We start from the raw sequence: 17,641 nt of genomic DNA on the forward strand, positions 1-17,641 counted from the left end.
AGCTTAGCCTGAGCTTGAGTTTGAATAAAAAATACTTGTCACCTTTAAAATAAAAAACTATAGCATACCTTTGAGCGCAACTGCGGCATTTTATGCTTAATTGCAGCTTTGCGCTATTGTGGCTGCCGCTGCGATTGGCCTGGCCGTCAATGACAGTTGCTTTTAATTGTTGGCTCGCAAGTAGTTTCAGTGCCTGACTTAAGCTCTTAATCATTTCAAGCAATTTGCGCACGTTGACTGCAATTCAATTACAACTTTGCTCACAGACAAACACACACACAAGCAGAGCAGCGCAGAGTGAGCTGCTACTTACTTAAGTTTGCTACACGCAACTATCTGTAGCAGGCAGGCCCAAAAAGTAGCTACACTCTTGTGTTTATAATCAAGCGTTGCTGCTTAATACTTTTAATTCAACGTATTGGCAAGTCAAAGTTTCTTGTGCCTTTTTCTTGCTCAAGCAGGCGCTGCCAAATGCTTTTGCAGCAGTTTGAGTGCCACTTCAGCGTTATTTATTCGATTTATGGCATTTTGAGCTAAGCAATTTTTTAATAAAACGTCTATTGACATTAGCCTGCGGCCATAAGCGAGCTACGTACGCTCGTATTAATATTGACTATAGGCTAATAAACTGACAAGTGGAACATGCGGCTGCAAAAAAATGTTTGCGCAATTAAGTTGAAGCTGCCAAGTGCCTGAAATAGCTAAAAAATTTAATAGAATTTAAGCGCTAAGCTGCGCTTAATTATGCATGCGCGCATTTATTTAAAAACAAATTGCAGGCTATTTTCAGAGCATTTTGTTATATCAGCAGCTTGGCTTAAACACTCAAAGCTTAAAGATGTTTGTTGCTTTTTGTATTTTATTTGTTATTGTTGTTGTGTCAGGTGAAAATTGTTTTTATTTGTGGCTTAGTTGTCGCTTGATGTCTGCTGCTGACAATTGATAAGCTGCAACTTATCGCTGGCAGCTGCAGCTGCAACGCAACAAAAATAAATTTAAACAAACAAACAAACATCAAGCTGGTTAGAGTGAGATAGAGCGTGTGGCAGCAAATCGTGCTGGTAATACGAGCATTGCATGATGTATCGATTTTTTTGCATGTTGCTGTTGCTGTTGCTGTTGCTGCTGCTTGTTTGTCGTTGCAGCCATTTGTCGGCTTGTGCCTGTTACGGTGTTGATAATGCCAATGCGTAATCCATCTCCATTGCCAGGCTGAGTTAGGAGTGCTGCTTGTTGCAATATGCAACATGCCACGCGCATAACGTGCAACGAGCTTCGTGTCTGCCTGCCGATCCACTCGACATGTGCACTTGAACTTTGGCATTTGAATGCTTTTGGCATTTGCTTACATGCGTGTGTGCGTGTGCGTGTGCGTGTGTGGTCGCAAAAATAACAAAACACACGCACAAACAAAACAAAATAGAGCGAAACAGCTAAAATGCAAACACTGAGCTTGATAAAACACAAATTTAATAGTTTTGACATCAAGTATACATCGAGAAATTGCAATAACACATAAAATATATAAATATACACATACATAGTTATATACATACATACAATGCTTATAGTTAGACAATAATATATAGACAGCTGTATACAGTGCGTATGCGTAATACACACAAGCAAGCTATGTGACTATTTCTAAATTTCATTCCACAAAAGTTTTCACTTTCACCTATCATTAAACGGTTTTGTTTATTTTGTTGCTAATACATTTACAAATTTTTTGATTAGTTTAATTATTTTGATACGTGTTTTGATTTATGTGTTGAACTGAGTAAATTCGTTACAAATTGAATTGAATTATAAATAATTGCAGGCGTAGAAATAAATAACTAGGCTTAAGCTAAGGACACAGCAAGAAAAGCGTATAAAGTTAGTTATTGGACCCCAGCCGTTTAGTTTAACGCAAGATATGGGCAGCCATTTGGGTGTGTGTGTGTGTGTGTGTGTGTGTTGTATCGAACTAACATATACAATTTACATTTAGAAGTAGCGTACTTAACTCTAGTTTCAAGTTTACTGCTTGCTGCAAGGTTTTTTGCTTTAAGACACAGGGAAGACTTTTAAAATTGTTTGCTCAACTAACTTTAATATGCATACATATAGTTTAAATGAAAATCGCTTACACTTATAACAGGCGCATATAAAAAAATTGTTCTTTGTTGTCGTAGTTGCTGTTAGCTTTATGGGTTGCTTTCATTTCATAAGGGGCACGTTTGTGTTTTTTAATCGCTTAGGTAGGTTCTAGGTTTGGTTTTGCTTAAATCTAAACGTAATTAGGATTGTCACTGCTAAGACAACGTTAAACGCCACTATGCCTAGATTGCAGCTTAAGCTTAAACTACAGCTAAACTAGTGACTAAACTGACTACAGACTATGTCCTGACGAACTAGAGTAACTTGAGTTTATTACCAATTCCCAATTAATCAATGCATTTGCAGTTGTTTTGCTTTTGAAGTTTGAAGCTGTTTCCTTATTTGCTGTTTGGTGGAGTATTGAGACTGAGGTTACAAGTACTGGTCCTCGTTGGTTTTCAGTTGAAATCAAATTTTCGCACTGCGCGCCCGCGCTGCGCTCTTGCGGCCAAACAGAATGCGCTTGAAGGCGCGACGAAATTCGGGATTGAAGATGGTATAGATGACCTAGAGAGCAGCCAATATAGCAAAGTTAAATTAAATGCACATAGAATTAAATGTATGATAAATAAATTTCATAGCTAAGGCTTTTATTATAAATAAAGTACTAGCAAAGCTATTACTGCTTTTAAAAAATGTTTTAATCGATTACTTTAATTTTTAAAGCATTATAAATATGTTAAATGGAACACTCTGAACTCTTAAATAAAAATTTGCTTGGAGCACGTATAATAATATAAAATTAAATGTATCATAATCAAGTCGCTGGCTAAGGCTTTTAAAATTTATAAAATACTAACTATAAATGTTTTAATGTATTGCTTTAATTTTTACAGCATTAAAAAATGTTCCATTTACTCTTAACTCTTAAATAAAAAATTGATTGGGCACGTATAATAAAATATAATTAAAAGTATGATGATTAAAGTTTCTAGCTAAGGCTTTTATAATATAAAAAGTACCAGCTAAGCTATAATTGCTTTTAAAAAATGTTTTAATCGTTTACTTTCATTTTCATAGCAATAAAAAAAATGCTAAATGCAACACTCTTAACTCTTCTTTAAATAAAAAACTGTTTGAGCAGCTATTAAATTTCAATTGTTATACAATAAATAAGCAAATAGTTTACATATCTACATTTTTTTTATAAAGTTGCATGCAAGTTGAAACTAAGACTACAAAATATGATATACTTTTACTTTTGTCTTTTTTTATGCTCAACTGACTTTAACTATGTAAAAATATATTTGGCAACTTAAAGCTGCTTGAGTTTTGAGAGACCTGAAGCTTACTCACCGGATTTAGTGTGGAGTTGAAGTAGCCGAGCCAAAGAAATAATGAGGCGATTGCCGGATGTATTTCACAGTCCTTGCACAGACTCATGGTTAGGGCCATGACAAAGAACGGCAGCCAGCAAATGACAAAGGCGCCGGTGATGATGGCCAAAGTCTGCGCCGCCTTGCGCTCCCGCTTTGCCTCCAGCAGCTGGCGACGCTTGGCCAGCTTCTGATGCGGATTGGCAATGCTGGCCAAAGCTTTGCCCACCACGCTTACGCCAGCGCCCGTTATGGGGCTGCTGGCTGTAGTTGTTGTTGCTGCTGTTTCTGTTGTGCCGCCACCCATGGCGATGGATTGTGCCAGTGGCGTTATGGCATTCAAATGGGAGGCGATTAGATGCTGCTGTGTCGCAGCAGTGGCCACCTGCTGTGAGAGCGTTATGATTTCGTTAGCATTGCTAGTGCGATACTGCAAGAAAGAGATAGCAAGAGAGCGAATGATGCAGTTGGAAAATCAAACATTTGAACAATTAGCGGCTGCACTTACATCGTCCGCATCGCTGGATATGGTGGTCAGCTCGGTGCCCGCATGACTTTTGTTATCATAGTTGCTAGTGCTGAACTCCGTCTCCTCGCGCGTTATGGCCAAGCTGGCAAAGTCCACAGCAATGGCGGCCATCGAGCGCGCCACAGCGCCCTCCATGCCCGCATTGATGCAAGCGGTGTTGGAGCTGCGTCCAAAGCAGATCTTTATGCGTTTGCGTGTGCGTCGCTGCAGCTTCAGCTCACTCTGCCCGTCCTCCGTTTCATTCTCCGTGCAGTCCTGCTCACTTGCCAGCTCCGCTCGTCGTCGTCGGCCACGCTGCTTGGGCGTTGTCGAGTCGCACTGCAAGCAAAGTTAATTACGCACATGTAGAATTCATAAGCTGGGGCAGCACTTCAAGGCTGTGCTGGGCATGCTAATGAGCAGCAATGAATTCATATTATTACGGCCTCGGCTAATGATGCGCTCGTTATGCGCATTAGCTTTAATTTCAATTACAAGACAATGGAGGCGTATACGCAATATGCCCCAAACTTTGCGTCTTCATTTAACAGCCAAGCACATGCGTTAACTCACCTCAGTCTCCGCCAGCGCCACATTGAAGGACTTCTGTGTGCGTCGCTGAATGCGCTTGCGTGCAATCAAATAGATTTTCCAATACAGAAACAGAATCACCAGCAGCGGCACATAGAAAGTGCAGCAGGTAGCAAAAATCTAAATAAAAATAAGCAAATATATGAAAACGTTAAAAAGAATTTGTGCAAAGTTAAGCTTAAGTTGCAGCTGCAGCTTCAATTCGAACTGAACTGACTTTTTGCTTAGCGTTGTTTGCTTATGAAGCGAGTGAAGTTCGTAAGTGAGAGAGATAAATGCAGCTGGGTAGCTATGCAAGTTTAGCTAGGTTATTGTATTTAAGGCTATATATGGTATATAAATTTTGGAAGGTAGAGTTGGAATTTGAAACAAGTGTTAGCCTAGCAAAGATTTGAATCAAATTTAACCAGATACCACCCACTGGACTTGCCTTTTAGAGACCCAGGCTAAGACATTCCAACCACTACCCCCTTTCCATAAATGTAATGTGAATCGTGAAAAATAAAATATATCTCCTAGGCGAAGTTATACCAGCAAATTTAATAATTGATTTTAAATAAACACTTACAAAAAAAAATTTAACATAGCAAACTTTTTCATAATTATATTAAGGTCATAGCAAAAAACAATTTGTTGACACTTGATATATAAATTTCAAAAGAAAATAAGCAAAAGAATAAGATCTGAACATGGAGCCACAGCACAGTATATATCTTTTATACCTATATATTGCTTACTTTAGTGTATGGCTGGCTGTTTATATTATCTACTCCAAGCTATATATGCTCACCTGATATGCCACATCCTGGGACACCATGCAATGCTGCTCCTCAATGCGCTTCAAATACTCCGGATCCTTCCAGCCAAACTGCGGTGCGAGCGACACAATCAAAGCGGCAAACCAAACACAGAATATCATGAGGAAAACGCGACGCGGCGTACGCAAATTGTTGTAGTCAATGTTGGTCACAGTCCAATACCTATAAGCAAACAAATGCTGCACTACATGAAGTGAGCGCTTGGGTTGTGCCCTTACCTATCCGCTGCTATGGCAACCAAATGTAAAATGGATGCAGTGCAGCAGAGCACATCGCATGAAGTCCAAATGTCGCAGAGCTCCGGGCCCAGTATCCAGCCATTGCTTATCTAACAATAAACAAATGTTGGGTTAGCTGACGCATGTTTAAACAATTAAGCGCAAGCCAAGGCTCATTACACACACACACACACACACACAGACACACACATGTGCATGCGCTTGCAACGCTTTGCGCGTAATTTCATTTGCACTTGCAAGTTTTTCCATTAGTATAATGAAGTTGCGCCGGCTCCGGCGACAGCACAAGGACAACACTTACCTCGTAGACGGCGCCAAGTGGCATGACAAGACAGGCAACAAATAAATCAGCAACTGCCAGCGATGCAACCAAATAATTAGCAACATTTTGCAAGTTGCGCTCCAGTATTATGGCCGCTATAACAAATACATTGCCTGCAATAAACGATTAGACAATTGCTTTAATTATAATTAGCCTGAAAGGTCTACGAAAATGCAAAATTGAGCTCAACTCTGCTCAAATTCAATCAACGCCAGTTGCCTGCAAGGGCGGCCACTTGTTCTCTCTCTCTCTCTCTCTGGCTCTAATTGCAGTCAATCGTGCATGCAACACTTTGAGCGACCCAGCAGCAAGCAACTGCATGTGAGTGTAAGTGAGTATTTCAGGTGCAGCTGCAATTTATTTACTTTAAGCTCAGAGTAAGCGAAGTTATTGAAAGCGAAGTTAAACTAAATTCAGCAAAGAAATATAATAAATAAATCAATGTTTAATAAGTTCTAATTCATAATTTATTCTAGACTAATTAATCTTTTAGTAATAAACTTAATAATATCTAATGAAATTAAAATTATTTTACAAACAAAATATTGTATGCAAGAATAAACATTTCGAATTTAAAGCTCAGCATTAAAATTTGCTTATATATCTATAAATTTAATAAATTATTTTTCATAATTATTTGTACATTATTAAGACACATTGCCATATATAAATATACAATATAATTAAAAACAAATTATGCAACAAAGTAATGAAAATAATTAATTATGCAAGTAGCTTTAATATAAAAAAAATGTTATAACTTTTTGCTTATCCATTAATTGATTAATTATGCACCCATCCAAGGCTCACTGTCATTTAAGCTGAGAGCGTCTCAAACTCATTCGCTTGGCCCCTTTTAGTGTCGAGCACCTGCTGCGCGCGCTGCCTAAGCTGATGCTGGGGCTATTGCATGCTTTTGATTAAACGCCTAGCAACGAGGCAAATTGTAATTGCCACATGAGCCAGCTCGTTGCACCATTGTCTGTCTCCCTCTCTATCTCTCTCTTTCTGTCGCTATGTCTGGCCCACGCTTGTCTGCAAGTTATCAAAACGTTTTGTCGCCTGCTGTCTGCTGAGCTTGAGCTCAAAATGCATTTGCATATGATGACATTGCGCATACGCCGCATGTGCGCGTGTGTATATGTGTGTGCGTGTGTTTGTATAATTTCCATTTGACGCCTTGGCGCGCTTTTAATAGCTTTTCATGTGATGACGACTACAACAACAGCAAAGACAAAGATAACAAAAAAATGAAGCAAACGTTTTTGAAACTTTGTTTACCAAACCAAGCAGCCCCACCCCCCACCCCACCCACTGCTTGCCTAGCTGTCTTAAGTCGAACGTAAGTGCGGCATTTAACACAAAGCTTTTTAACGCGCCACGCTTCAAGCATAACAGCCCCAGCTCCTCCTAAGCAACTTCACTTGCCAGCAGCAGCAGCAGCGGCTGCAAATCATCTTTGTAAGCCAAAAATCAATAAAAAATTTTCGTTGGCGCAATAAAAATCTTCTGCATCATAAATTTCACTTCATTTACAGTTCACTACGGCAACTTTTGGCATAGCCCACACCCCCCCAACGAAATATAATTCCCCATGCGGCATAAAATTTGAGCATAATTTAACGCCACACTCCAAAGACAGCTGCTGTGGCTGTAAATTTATTTTGAATAAAGTCGCTATATACTTGCCTATAATGGTAACGAGTATCATGAGGCCTAGCACTACCGCCATGGCAATCATCTTGACCAGCAGCCAGAACTCGGCGGCCGCACGCTCATCGGCCGCTCGTTGTTGCTCCTCCAGATCGCTGGTGGCATTCAGGCTGCTGCTGTTGCTGCTGCTGCTCGTGGCATTGTTGCTGTTGCTGCTGCTGCTGCTGTTGCCGGCATTGTTGCTGCTGTTGCCCAGCTGCCAGCTGCTCTGGTTGACATCCAACTGCGTAAGACTGCCGTTCAGTTCAATGAAGAGACTCTCATTGAAAAGCAGGTCGGGCAACTCAATCTCCAGCAGGCTGGGCACCTCACCCAGAGCGCCGAACTCTAGCAAGGTGGCGGGTGTTGTCATTGCTGCCAACATAATGTACACGAAAATTTTGATGTTGCTCCTGAGCTGCTGCTCCTGTTGTTGTTGTTGTTGTTGCTATTACTTAACGCCACACAAAAGTGGGCGTGTGCTCAATGTATGTGCAAGTGCTTAAAATTATGCTGCTTGTTTTTGTTGCTGCTGCTGCTGCTGCTGCGACAAGACTTGCTGTAAGCGCTTTTGTTGCTGTTGCTGTCGCAGCTGTTGCTGTTGATTTTGTTTCAGTTGCTGCTGCTGCTGCTGGCGCTGCTGCTGGCGCTGCTGCTGTTGCTGGCGTTGTTGTGGGTGATAAAGCGCCTTAATCGTGCTTGCCAAGCACTTAACACGTAAACTGAAATGGCAAGAGCAAAAGAAAAGAGAGACTGAAGTAAATATTTTTGCTGTTTCACAAATCTGCGCCTAGTAGACAAGCTGACATTATTTAAAAAACTTTTCAATGCCAATTAAATTCAACGTTCATTATTATTATAACTTCAGCAATTGCTTGCGAATTTAATTTCAACTAATGCCACTACAAGTGCAGTTAACTAAGTGCCCATGTATATGTTATGTTGCTGCTTTTGTTGCTCGGTCGACGCCACTTGCCCTTTTGTATGCTAGAGAATGCAACACATTAGGCTTGACCTTTGTCCTGTGTCAAGGTGCAGCCAGTCGAGCAGCAATCTAGCAAACACTATGCAAACACCTGCACTTACAAGTGTCTTAGTGCACACACACACACACACACTGGAATACATAAACACACAAACACACATGCCTGCACATTTAGAATTGTGTATGGAAGCTGCAAGATACACACAAACTGAGTTGACTACCTTGCTAAAGTAGACAGCGAGGTAAGCTAGAAAAAAACGTTAAAATTTTTTGTTAATGAGCAGAAATTTGAGGAGAATAATTCGCAAAGGCTCTAAGCCAAGTAAATGAAGTCAAATATTGGGGACTTATTGCTTATTTGACAACTGCGAGTTAATTAAATTTTATATATAACAAAATTGTTTGCTGCAAGGCAGCGCGTGCTAAGCTCAAATAGTACATAAATATTTTTGAAATATTAAATTCTGTTTAACACTGCCAATCTATATCAAATCTAAAAGCAAAAAAATTGTTTTAAATAATTTTTAAATTTAATTTTAAATATTTTCTGTACTCCTTTTCCTTTATCGTCGACTGTCCATAGTTGACATTAAATAAATAAATATACAAATATATTTATAGCTATATTTATTTTAAGCACTTATTAAAGCAATTTGTTGCCCTATTTATGCATAAATAGATTTTTATTGTTTTATACTGCACTTGTGTTCAATGAATAAGCAATTGAAGCCTATAAATTTGCTCGTCTGTTTTATTTTTAGAATTAATGCAAACAACTAAATGTTTGGCATTCATTGCGTATGAGCAATGCAGTCATAAATGATTGTAGCGCAGATTGAACTGCATTCAAGTTTACTTTTATCTGATAAAACTTTTGTATAGTGCCGAGCTCTATAATGTTAAGTTGCTAACACTATATAGCATTTATATTTATTTTAGAATTAATGCAAACCACTAAAAGTTTGGCAAGCGTTGCGTATGAAATAAAGTCATAAGTGATTGTACTGCATTCAAGTTTACTTTTATTTTTCGCATATAAAACTTTTGAAGTGTGCCCAGCTCGATTATGTTGAGTTGTTCACTGTCCTTAAGCTTTGATATTTATTTTTGAAATTAATGCAAACAACTAAAAGTTTGGCATGCGTTGCGTTTGATATAAAGTCATAAATGCTTGTATTGAAGATTGATTGGGCAGCGAACTGCATTCAAGTTTACTAGGGCAAAACTTTTGAATTGTGCCGAGCTGCATTACGATAAGTTGCCGACTCTATTTTAGCTTTCATATTTGTTCACAGCTCGTTTGCTGCTGGCGCCAACTAAAGTTGTTGCAAACAAATTTCAAGGCTTTGCTTGTTTGCAAATCTTTTGATAAACTCAGAGCATTGCTTGAAGGCTTGAAGCAGCCCTCGTTAGCCTTTCGCACAGTTGTCGCTGCATTTGTATTTGTGTCTTTTGGGTTTGCTTAGACAAGCTAAAATGTTAATGCCACTAAGCAGCACGGGAATTGTGTGGGCCCGTTTGTCATGGCTTTGTGTGTGTGTGTGTGTGTAGAATGCGCCCAAGCAGCTCATGTGTGAGAAATATTTTCATAGTCAAGGCTTGAGCGCTAAGCATTTTGTAAGGTTGATGCTGCTGCTGCTGCTGCTGGTAGCGAGTGCAGCGCCTTGCTGGCTGGACTGGCTATTAATAAATGCAAAACACACACACACACACAGACACTCAAAGCGTGTTGCACAGGGTTAACTATTTTTATTTGGCTGCCACAGAGAGCTTTGCATTTCACGAATCGCTTTTAATTATGAATGCGCATAGTATGCTGAGGGTCTCCACCTCATGCGCTGTTTTTTTTTTTTTTTTGCTAGCTGCCAAGGCTTTGGACGCAGAGTTGAAGCAGCTGGAGCAGCTTGTCAGCCGCAACATGTAAAGGCAACAACAAAATGGGGCACACGTAAAAAAACAACAAAAATGTGGGGAGCAAAAAAAAAACAGAGAAAATGTTGCTGACGTTTGCAGCAAAAAACAGAAACGCTGGCGGGCATAGTCTGAAAATTCGCGTTCAGCTTCATCCTTGCTCGCAATCCCACACACACAGACACACACATGCTTACACTTGAATTAATTCATACTAATAAATATAGCAACAACAAAAAAAAAAAGCAAAACTTTTTATTTTATATTGTTTTATTTTTTAGCTAGTCTGTAGCTGTCAGAGTTTGATTTTGTTTTGCTTTCATGTTGCTGCTGCTGCTGCTATTGTTGTTGCTGTTGCTGTTGCTGTTGTAGCTGAAACTCAATAGCCCAACGCTTGCCACAGTTGCTTGCAGTTGCTGCTCTGCAGCTCGCTTTGGCGCTTGTCTGACATTTAAAAATGCTGTCTAGCTCACAATTTAATTCTATTTGCCAGCAAAGTTTTAGTCCTGTTGCTGCTGCTGCTGTTGCTCCTTTTACTGCTGGCACACACACAATGTGCCAATTAGCTGTGGCTTTTTTATTTCCAGTTTTATATACTAAATGTTTTAATTAAATATGTAGATGACAGCATAACAAGTCCAAATTGCGACAACAAAGTGTAGAACTAAATGATTTATGGTTTAAAGTCTGGCTTAAGTCTAAACGCAGCACTAACAATGAACGACGGCGAACGATAATTTGCACTTAGCAGCAAGAGTTGGAGATTTGAACTTTATTGCTGCTAATTGTAGTAAACTTATTGAACTAATCAGTTTGCAGTTGCCAAGCGTTGCAGCAATTTAATTTAAATCAAGTATGCGACAGGTATAACCTTGGCTAGACTTATATGCAAATGTTTTTTTAAAAAAATGTTCATTATACTTACATATAAGCATAATTATGTGCTCTCAACAGCATTGTGTGCGCTTCATTAGTTAAATTTCATGCAACACATATAAATATTTATGCCCACCGCAAACGCACTTGACACACACACAGCAACACGTATGCATGTGTGTGTGTGTGTGTCAATGTTTTATTTGTATATATGCGCGTGCTTTTGTTGTTGTTTTAATTACGCTCAACTGTATTTTTTTTGAACAATTTATTTATTACTTTAATGCACGCAATTCAGTCTGTGTTATATTTTTTAATATTAAGTTTGCCGCACACGTTACACTGTTTAAAGCATTTACTGCTTGGAATACTTCAGTCTTGAATTTTGTGTTTTTGTTACTCTTGCGCTTTAAGTTCCTGTTGCTTGGACAGGCACATGCGTCTTTAACCTATACCCAAGCATAACTATTGACAAACTGTCTCAATGTGGCCGTTTCACGCTAAACGTGAGTCTTCTTTTTTCCTTTCTTTGCCAGCGGCAGCAGCTGTTTTTTTGTAGAGTTTACACGACGCATGCGTCGACTCTTATACGCAAAAAAGTCTACAAAGTCAAATTTAAGAGCCTGCTGCGAAATTCGAACTTAAGAGCAACACGCAAAGCGCAACTGTTGCCATAATTGCTGCTGCTGCTGCTGCTGCTGCTGTTATCAAAGGGCGCGCCATTCATTTGGCAGGCAATTTCTATGCCACACAGCTTCAGCTACAGCTTCAAGTGGTCAGCAGCGTTTCGTGCGTTCGTTTGCTGTTTGGTATTTTGATTTCCGCGCCCAGGCTGCGTATCATAAATTAGCAGCGGTTTATTGCTGCTACGTGACATTTTCTTCACGTCCCGGCGTCTGCAATTATTACACGCTGGTCCTTTTTGGACGCTCTGTGTATTGCGGCTTATGTGCGGTCACGCCCACAAGCTCGGCACACACAATATTTGCAGAACAATAAAACTTTGATTCTGCCGCTTTTGCAATTGCCAAGCATATTACATTACGTATACGCAGTGTAAGCTGCTTTTTTTGCACACCAACACTTACACTGCATTACAAATTAATGGCAGCGCATAATAACTTTTAATAACTATTATTAGTTGCAATTGCAATTCAAAAGTATTACAAACTTTTCATTTGAAGCAATCACGTATGAATTGTCTAGAGCGTTATGGGCTGTGCCTTGCGTGTTATGTTGTATAGAGCTTATATATAGTGATTTTGGTCGGGTCATATAGTCATAGTTTATTACATATGTGAGCGAAACGATCATACTATAATGGCCAGGCATAGATTAAAGTGTGTCTTACATATACAGTACGTGCACAGCCAACGAATGGTCGATATCACTGTCGAGACTAACTGGCTCAGAGTGTTCTGCTCACTGCACGTAATGCGTAGCAAAAGTATAGTTCGTTGGTCTTTGTACCCTAAGAATCAGCAAAGGATCTCTAATAGTTCTCTACATGATCATATTATGAGCATGGACTTATTTATGTTCATAGTGTCTGGTTATTAAAGATTTTTATAATTATTGTGAAATTTATCCAAAATTTTAGGATACTATTATATTGAAATTTGGAGGTATTCCGTAGCGAGTTTAACATACGCCATTATCAAAATTTGCTGATGATAATTCTCGGTGGTAATACGTTATGAAAACTAATAGAATTCATGATTCCTTCATATTACTAAAGCTATGATATAATACCATGTGTGACTCTCTCGATTAATAGCTTTCATATATGCTTAATCTGTGGGATAGTCATAATAAATTTATAATAAATATATAGTATGACGCTGGCGTAATTTTATAGCTCCGAAAGAGATAAGTATTCTATATCACTCAGAATTGTAACTTGACAACTTGAAACAATAATCTGTGCTAAATAACTCCATGATACTTGCAAAATAAATTTTAATTGTATTAACATTAGCTTATGATAGTGTTTTCAGAGGCTATATATGACATATGTCAATTATTGACATAGTTTTAACAGTTCTGTCTTACTAAATAGATTTATTATCGATTATAACTAAGAGATTGTCTGAACAAATTAATCTAAAACTGTCGAATGTAAAGTGAGATTTATGTTGGAGTGTAACACAAACTCAAAGAATAATTTGTATGTTTCTCCATTGTTTATATAATTTTTCATATATAACAATTTAATAATATGAAACATAGCAGCTGCGGTTTATTTACGCTATTTGCTGTTTGCTTGTTGCTCGCCATGGAATTTAATCAAATTGCACATGTAAAGATTCTGTTGCATATTCTTTCGAGTGTCGTTAGATAAATGACTGCGCTCCTGTGGATGACTTAAACTTATAAAGTTAAGTAAAGTTTTATTGAAATTGATGCGAGCTCGTATACGCACTCTTAATGTTTAGATAATAGTATACAGTAGTGTATGATGGGTATGTGTGTTGTTTGTTTATAGTTCGTGATTGGTGAGCGATTGGTCTTTTACGTTAGCGGCAGTTAAGCTCGTGAAATTATATAATGTTTCAATCAGAGCGTAACTAGTCGTCGATCACTCTTAAATGAAATTTTATATGCGTGCGGTGTGTGTTGGTTCGCAGATACCTGACTTTTACGGACAATTGCTGTCTATCGTCCATTAGTTTGGTGAACTTCTTTGTGCCGAGTTTCTCAAATGCTTGTGAAGGCAAGCGCGTAAATAGCCTTTTAATGTAATATTATTTGCCCTCTAAGAGATACAGTAACAATACTCTTATGTAGAAAAAAAGAGAGCGTTGGGCGTAATTTGTGATTCTATTGAAGGGAATGTGAGGCTTTCATAGAGAGTGACTACGTTGACTTGATAAAACTATGATGTAAGCTCGATCACATGAGTTTCAATATTGATAATATGGTTTACATCGTATAAGGCAGATATCGAATAGAATAAGTGATTGACAGGAATAATTATGTTCAAACATCGGTCGGTCATAATGAAAGCTGAATAATTAGTAACTCATAGCTAATAATGCCTAGACGTATATGTTCTTACACTATATAACAATTACTAGGAATGGAAATTTGTTTTAATGTGCGCATAAAGTTAGCCAAGCGCAGAGCTTGATATTTATTTGCAGTTATTGTGAGTATAGCACGTAGTGGAAGCGTAACACGTATGTGGCGAGACACAAAGGGGTGGAGAGCGGTGTAGTGCATGTGATGGAGAGGCATTTGAGCATAAAGCATCATAGGCTGAGAAGGTCTAAGTCTCAGACAATTTACTGATGTATGATTGCAGGTTTAGTTTTATGTATATTGTTCAGGACGAGCAACGATAGTCTAATGGTAAATAATGTTGATGTGTTGTTGTAAGATCTCTGTGTATTGAGTGTGTTGAAGAAGTTAATTGTAGTGTGCGGAGAAGCATTTGGCGTCTATAAATTGACGACGGTTGTTGTTCATAAAATCGTATGAACAATTAATATATCAAGACAATGTAAACTAGCGTCGTGAGCTATTGATCTTAAGCCAAGATTGCCTTAGTATATGTGACATATCTTATAGCTTATAATTATACTAATATTGGTCTATAATAATGCGTTATAGTTAATAATTATATGGTATGTGGCTAATGGCATCTTATTTAATTAAATCTCCTTTTTTTATAGTCTTATTATATTTTTTCTTTAAGATAGAAACGCGAAGCCAAAAACAAGCTGCATTGACAATTGTTTTTCTATTGTGTGTTGTGTGTGCCATACTCTAATAAAGATATTGTTTGCGCTCTCAGCAGTCAATTATCATGGCGAATATTACAATATGCGCTAAAACAATTTCTCTCTTAATCAATTTATCAATTCATAAATTGTATATTATGCACAAATGAGCCAGAGAAGTAAACTCACACACATGTCGTATGAGCCCACACTTGTTAGTCCTGCAGCATACTACACACTATTGTAGCTGATTTGTCTCTGACCGCTTAAGATGGCACGCATCTAATATGTCATCGACGAAACCTTTCATTCTTATTTTTTTTAGTTAGTGCGCTACCCTTCTGTCGCTTTAAGCGCTTTATCGCTCGAAGCAACTGGGTGTGTGTCTGGTTCCTAGTTTTGATCTGCTTTGTTGGACGCTGCGAAATCGGCTGCGGTCATGCGTCGAAGGCGTACAAATGCTAGCACTTGAAGCCGTTATTTAGTGTTCGAGGAATTTATTGGCGACACTCCAAGATCGCTTTAGCATCGATCCTTTTGTGTGTGGTCAGCTAACTGTAAGGCTTAACGTATTATATTTGGAGTGTTTCGAGTTTTTATGCTTTAGTTTTTATTAATTTTAAGTGTGTAATTGTCTGTGTCTTTATGCCTGAGTAAACTACAGTTTAATTACATTATACAGTTTGTTTAATTTATATTATTACTTCACTTATATGTTAGTATAAGTATCATATGTGTGTTGTATAATATCATATCATGCAATGACTAAACTAATTTTTTTGGAACGCATTGTGATCTGTGTTGTGATGGTTGGTATATGTTGTGTTTTGCATGTAATCAACTTATATTATATTGTGATTATAATTATCATGACGGTCTCTCTTATCGAGTTGTCATCGTGGCGCAATGAGAATAAATCTCAAAGCAATTAATGACTACAAATCTTTGCTCGTGCATTGACGCATTTGCTAAGCAGCATGTCGTCTGCCTTGTTCTCTGGCATTGTTTGCGATCATTGTCAACTGTTCAGATCAGTCTAGTAGTCCTCCGCTTTCCTTTCGTTTGGCAGTCTTATTTTCCAGTATCTCTGTTGTTCAAGATCCTTCATATAGTAAGTAGTCCTCAGTTTGCTATCTTTTTGGGTGTACTCCCTTCGTGCTTGCGTCCGAGTGGGCAACGAATTGTCTTATATTATCAGCTCAAGCAGATTTAGTTGCAGCCGAATGACTTATATAGACTGCAATTTACAATGGATTGTTAATCAATTCTAATCATATCAAAAGTGTCACTAGATAGATGCTTACATCCACAACATATGGTTGAACAGTTGGTAGTTGCTCACGCTTGTTTAGGCTATTGGAGCCATGCATCTGTCTCTCACATGCTAGATATAGCTTGAGCACTAAAATATTATGAGCAAGCGTCTCATTACACGGAGCTTGATCAGATAAGCATTTATCTGTTCCATATGACTGATGCTCTTGTCTATTACTGTGGCAGCCCTGAGAAAGAGATTATCATCGCATTCTCTCAAGAAACATACATTAAGGCCACTCCCCCTCCCGTCCACCTCTTAATTCGCGCTGCGCGCCTCTGTCTATTTTGTTGTAAATCGAGCGGTCCCTGCACAACAAACGCTCCATTACTTGGACGGTATACAAATGTATACTGACAACAACTAAGCATGCATAATTTTGATGGACAAATCACAAGAAGATCAAACAATTATGGCACTTGTATTTGTTTGAATGTAATTTCATACACATGCGCAAGAAGTTATATCTAGAGCATTACAAACTCAATTTACAGAAGCAACTCACCGCCCTCAAAGTTCCGCCTGCTGTTCAATGCACTAGCTTTTATAGTATTCCTAGCGAGTAGTTTAGACATGGTTGCGTATAGTGGATATGCCCATACCCAGGGTCTCAAGATTATGTGTGCACATTTTATGCTTTTCATTTAGCATTAGCCTTTAAGGTCTTTGTCGCGTCCCGCTCCGCCGCTGGAGTATGCGCCGACTCTTAGGAGAGTCTACTAGTGCTGATGCTGTACTCAGACTCTTCATATTCTGCCTTTGAGTCGTGCCGCCGATTTATGCGGAGAGCTGATCCTTATAGTGCGCAGCTTCGCAATGCCTATGCAAAGAGCGTGGACTGCAAGAGTGAGTGGCTATAGTTAGTGGTGTGAGATCGTGGAACGGAGGTGCGGCTGATTCTGCTAGTGCATGCCAATTGCAAGCTGACTGTGGCCGGTGTGTGTGCCATATAGTGATAGATTTTCACAAATATAATTAGCCTCAGTACTACACTTGTGCTAGTAGGAGTTCTCATTTTGACAGCGCACAATGTTTCAACAACTGTTGTAGCCTCTTGCACTATTGTGTATCTTCATTCAAAGTCTTGCTCGTGATAAGTAATGTGGTGAGATGGCGGAATTACGCTCGTGATCTTATCATTAAATAGTGTGAACTCGCTCTGCTGCTTGCCCTCTTGGTTCGTCTCTAAACGGGGCCACCGGCT

The 17,641-nt window shown here is 38.8% G+C and overlaps 1 protein-coding gene across 1 annotated transcript; it reads right to left on the reverse strand.

The window, feature by feature from the left end:
- Positions 1-1,561: 1,561 nt before the first annotated feature.
- On the reverse strand, positions 1,562-8,147 carry LOC108597593 (5-hydroxytryptamine receptor 2B). The gene is made up of 8 exons (XM_017984214.2): positions 7,626-8,147; positions 5,916-6,049; positions 5,594-5,703; positions 5,348-5,537; positions 4,540-4,677; positions 3,967-4,305; positions 3,439-3,888; positions 1,562-2,649 (listed from the first exon to the last, which is right to left on the reverse strand). Exons 1-8 carry the CDS (start codon positions 8,011-8,013, stop codon positions 2,551-2,553), a joined length of 1,848 nt encoding a protein of 615 aa, XP_017839703.1. The 5' UTR covers positions 8,014-8,147; the 3' UTR covers positions 1,562-2,550.
- Between the last annotated feature and the right edge of the window lie 9,494 nt (positions 8,148-17,641).

This window comes from Drosophila busckii, chromosome 2R (genome assembly GCF_011750605.1).
Source record: "Drosophila busckii strain San Diego stock center, stock number 13000-0081.31 chromosome 2R, ASM1175060v1, whole genome shotgun sequence".
NCBI classification, from domain to species: domain Eukaryota; kingdom Metazoa; phylum Arthropoda; class Insecta; order Diptera; family Drosophilidae; genus Drosophila; species Drosophila busckii.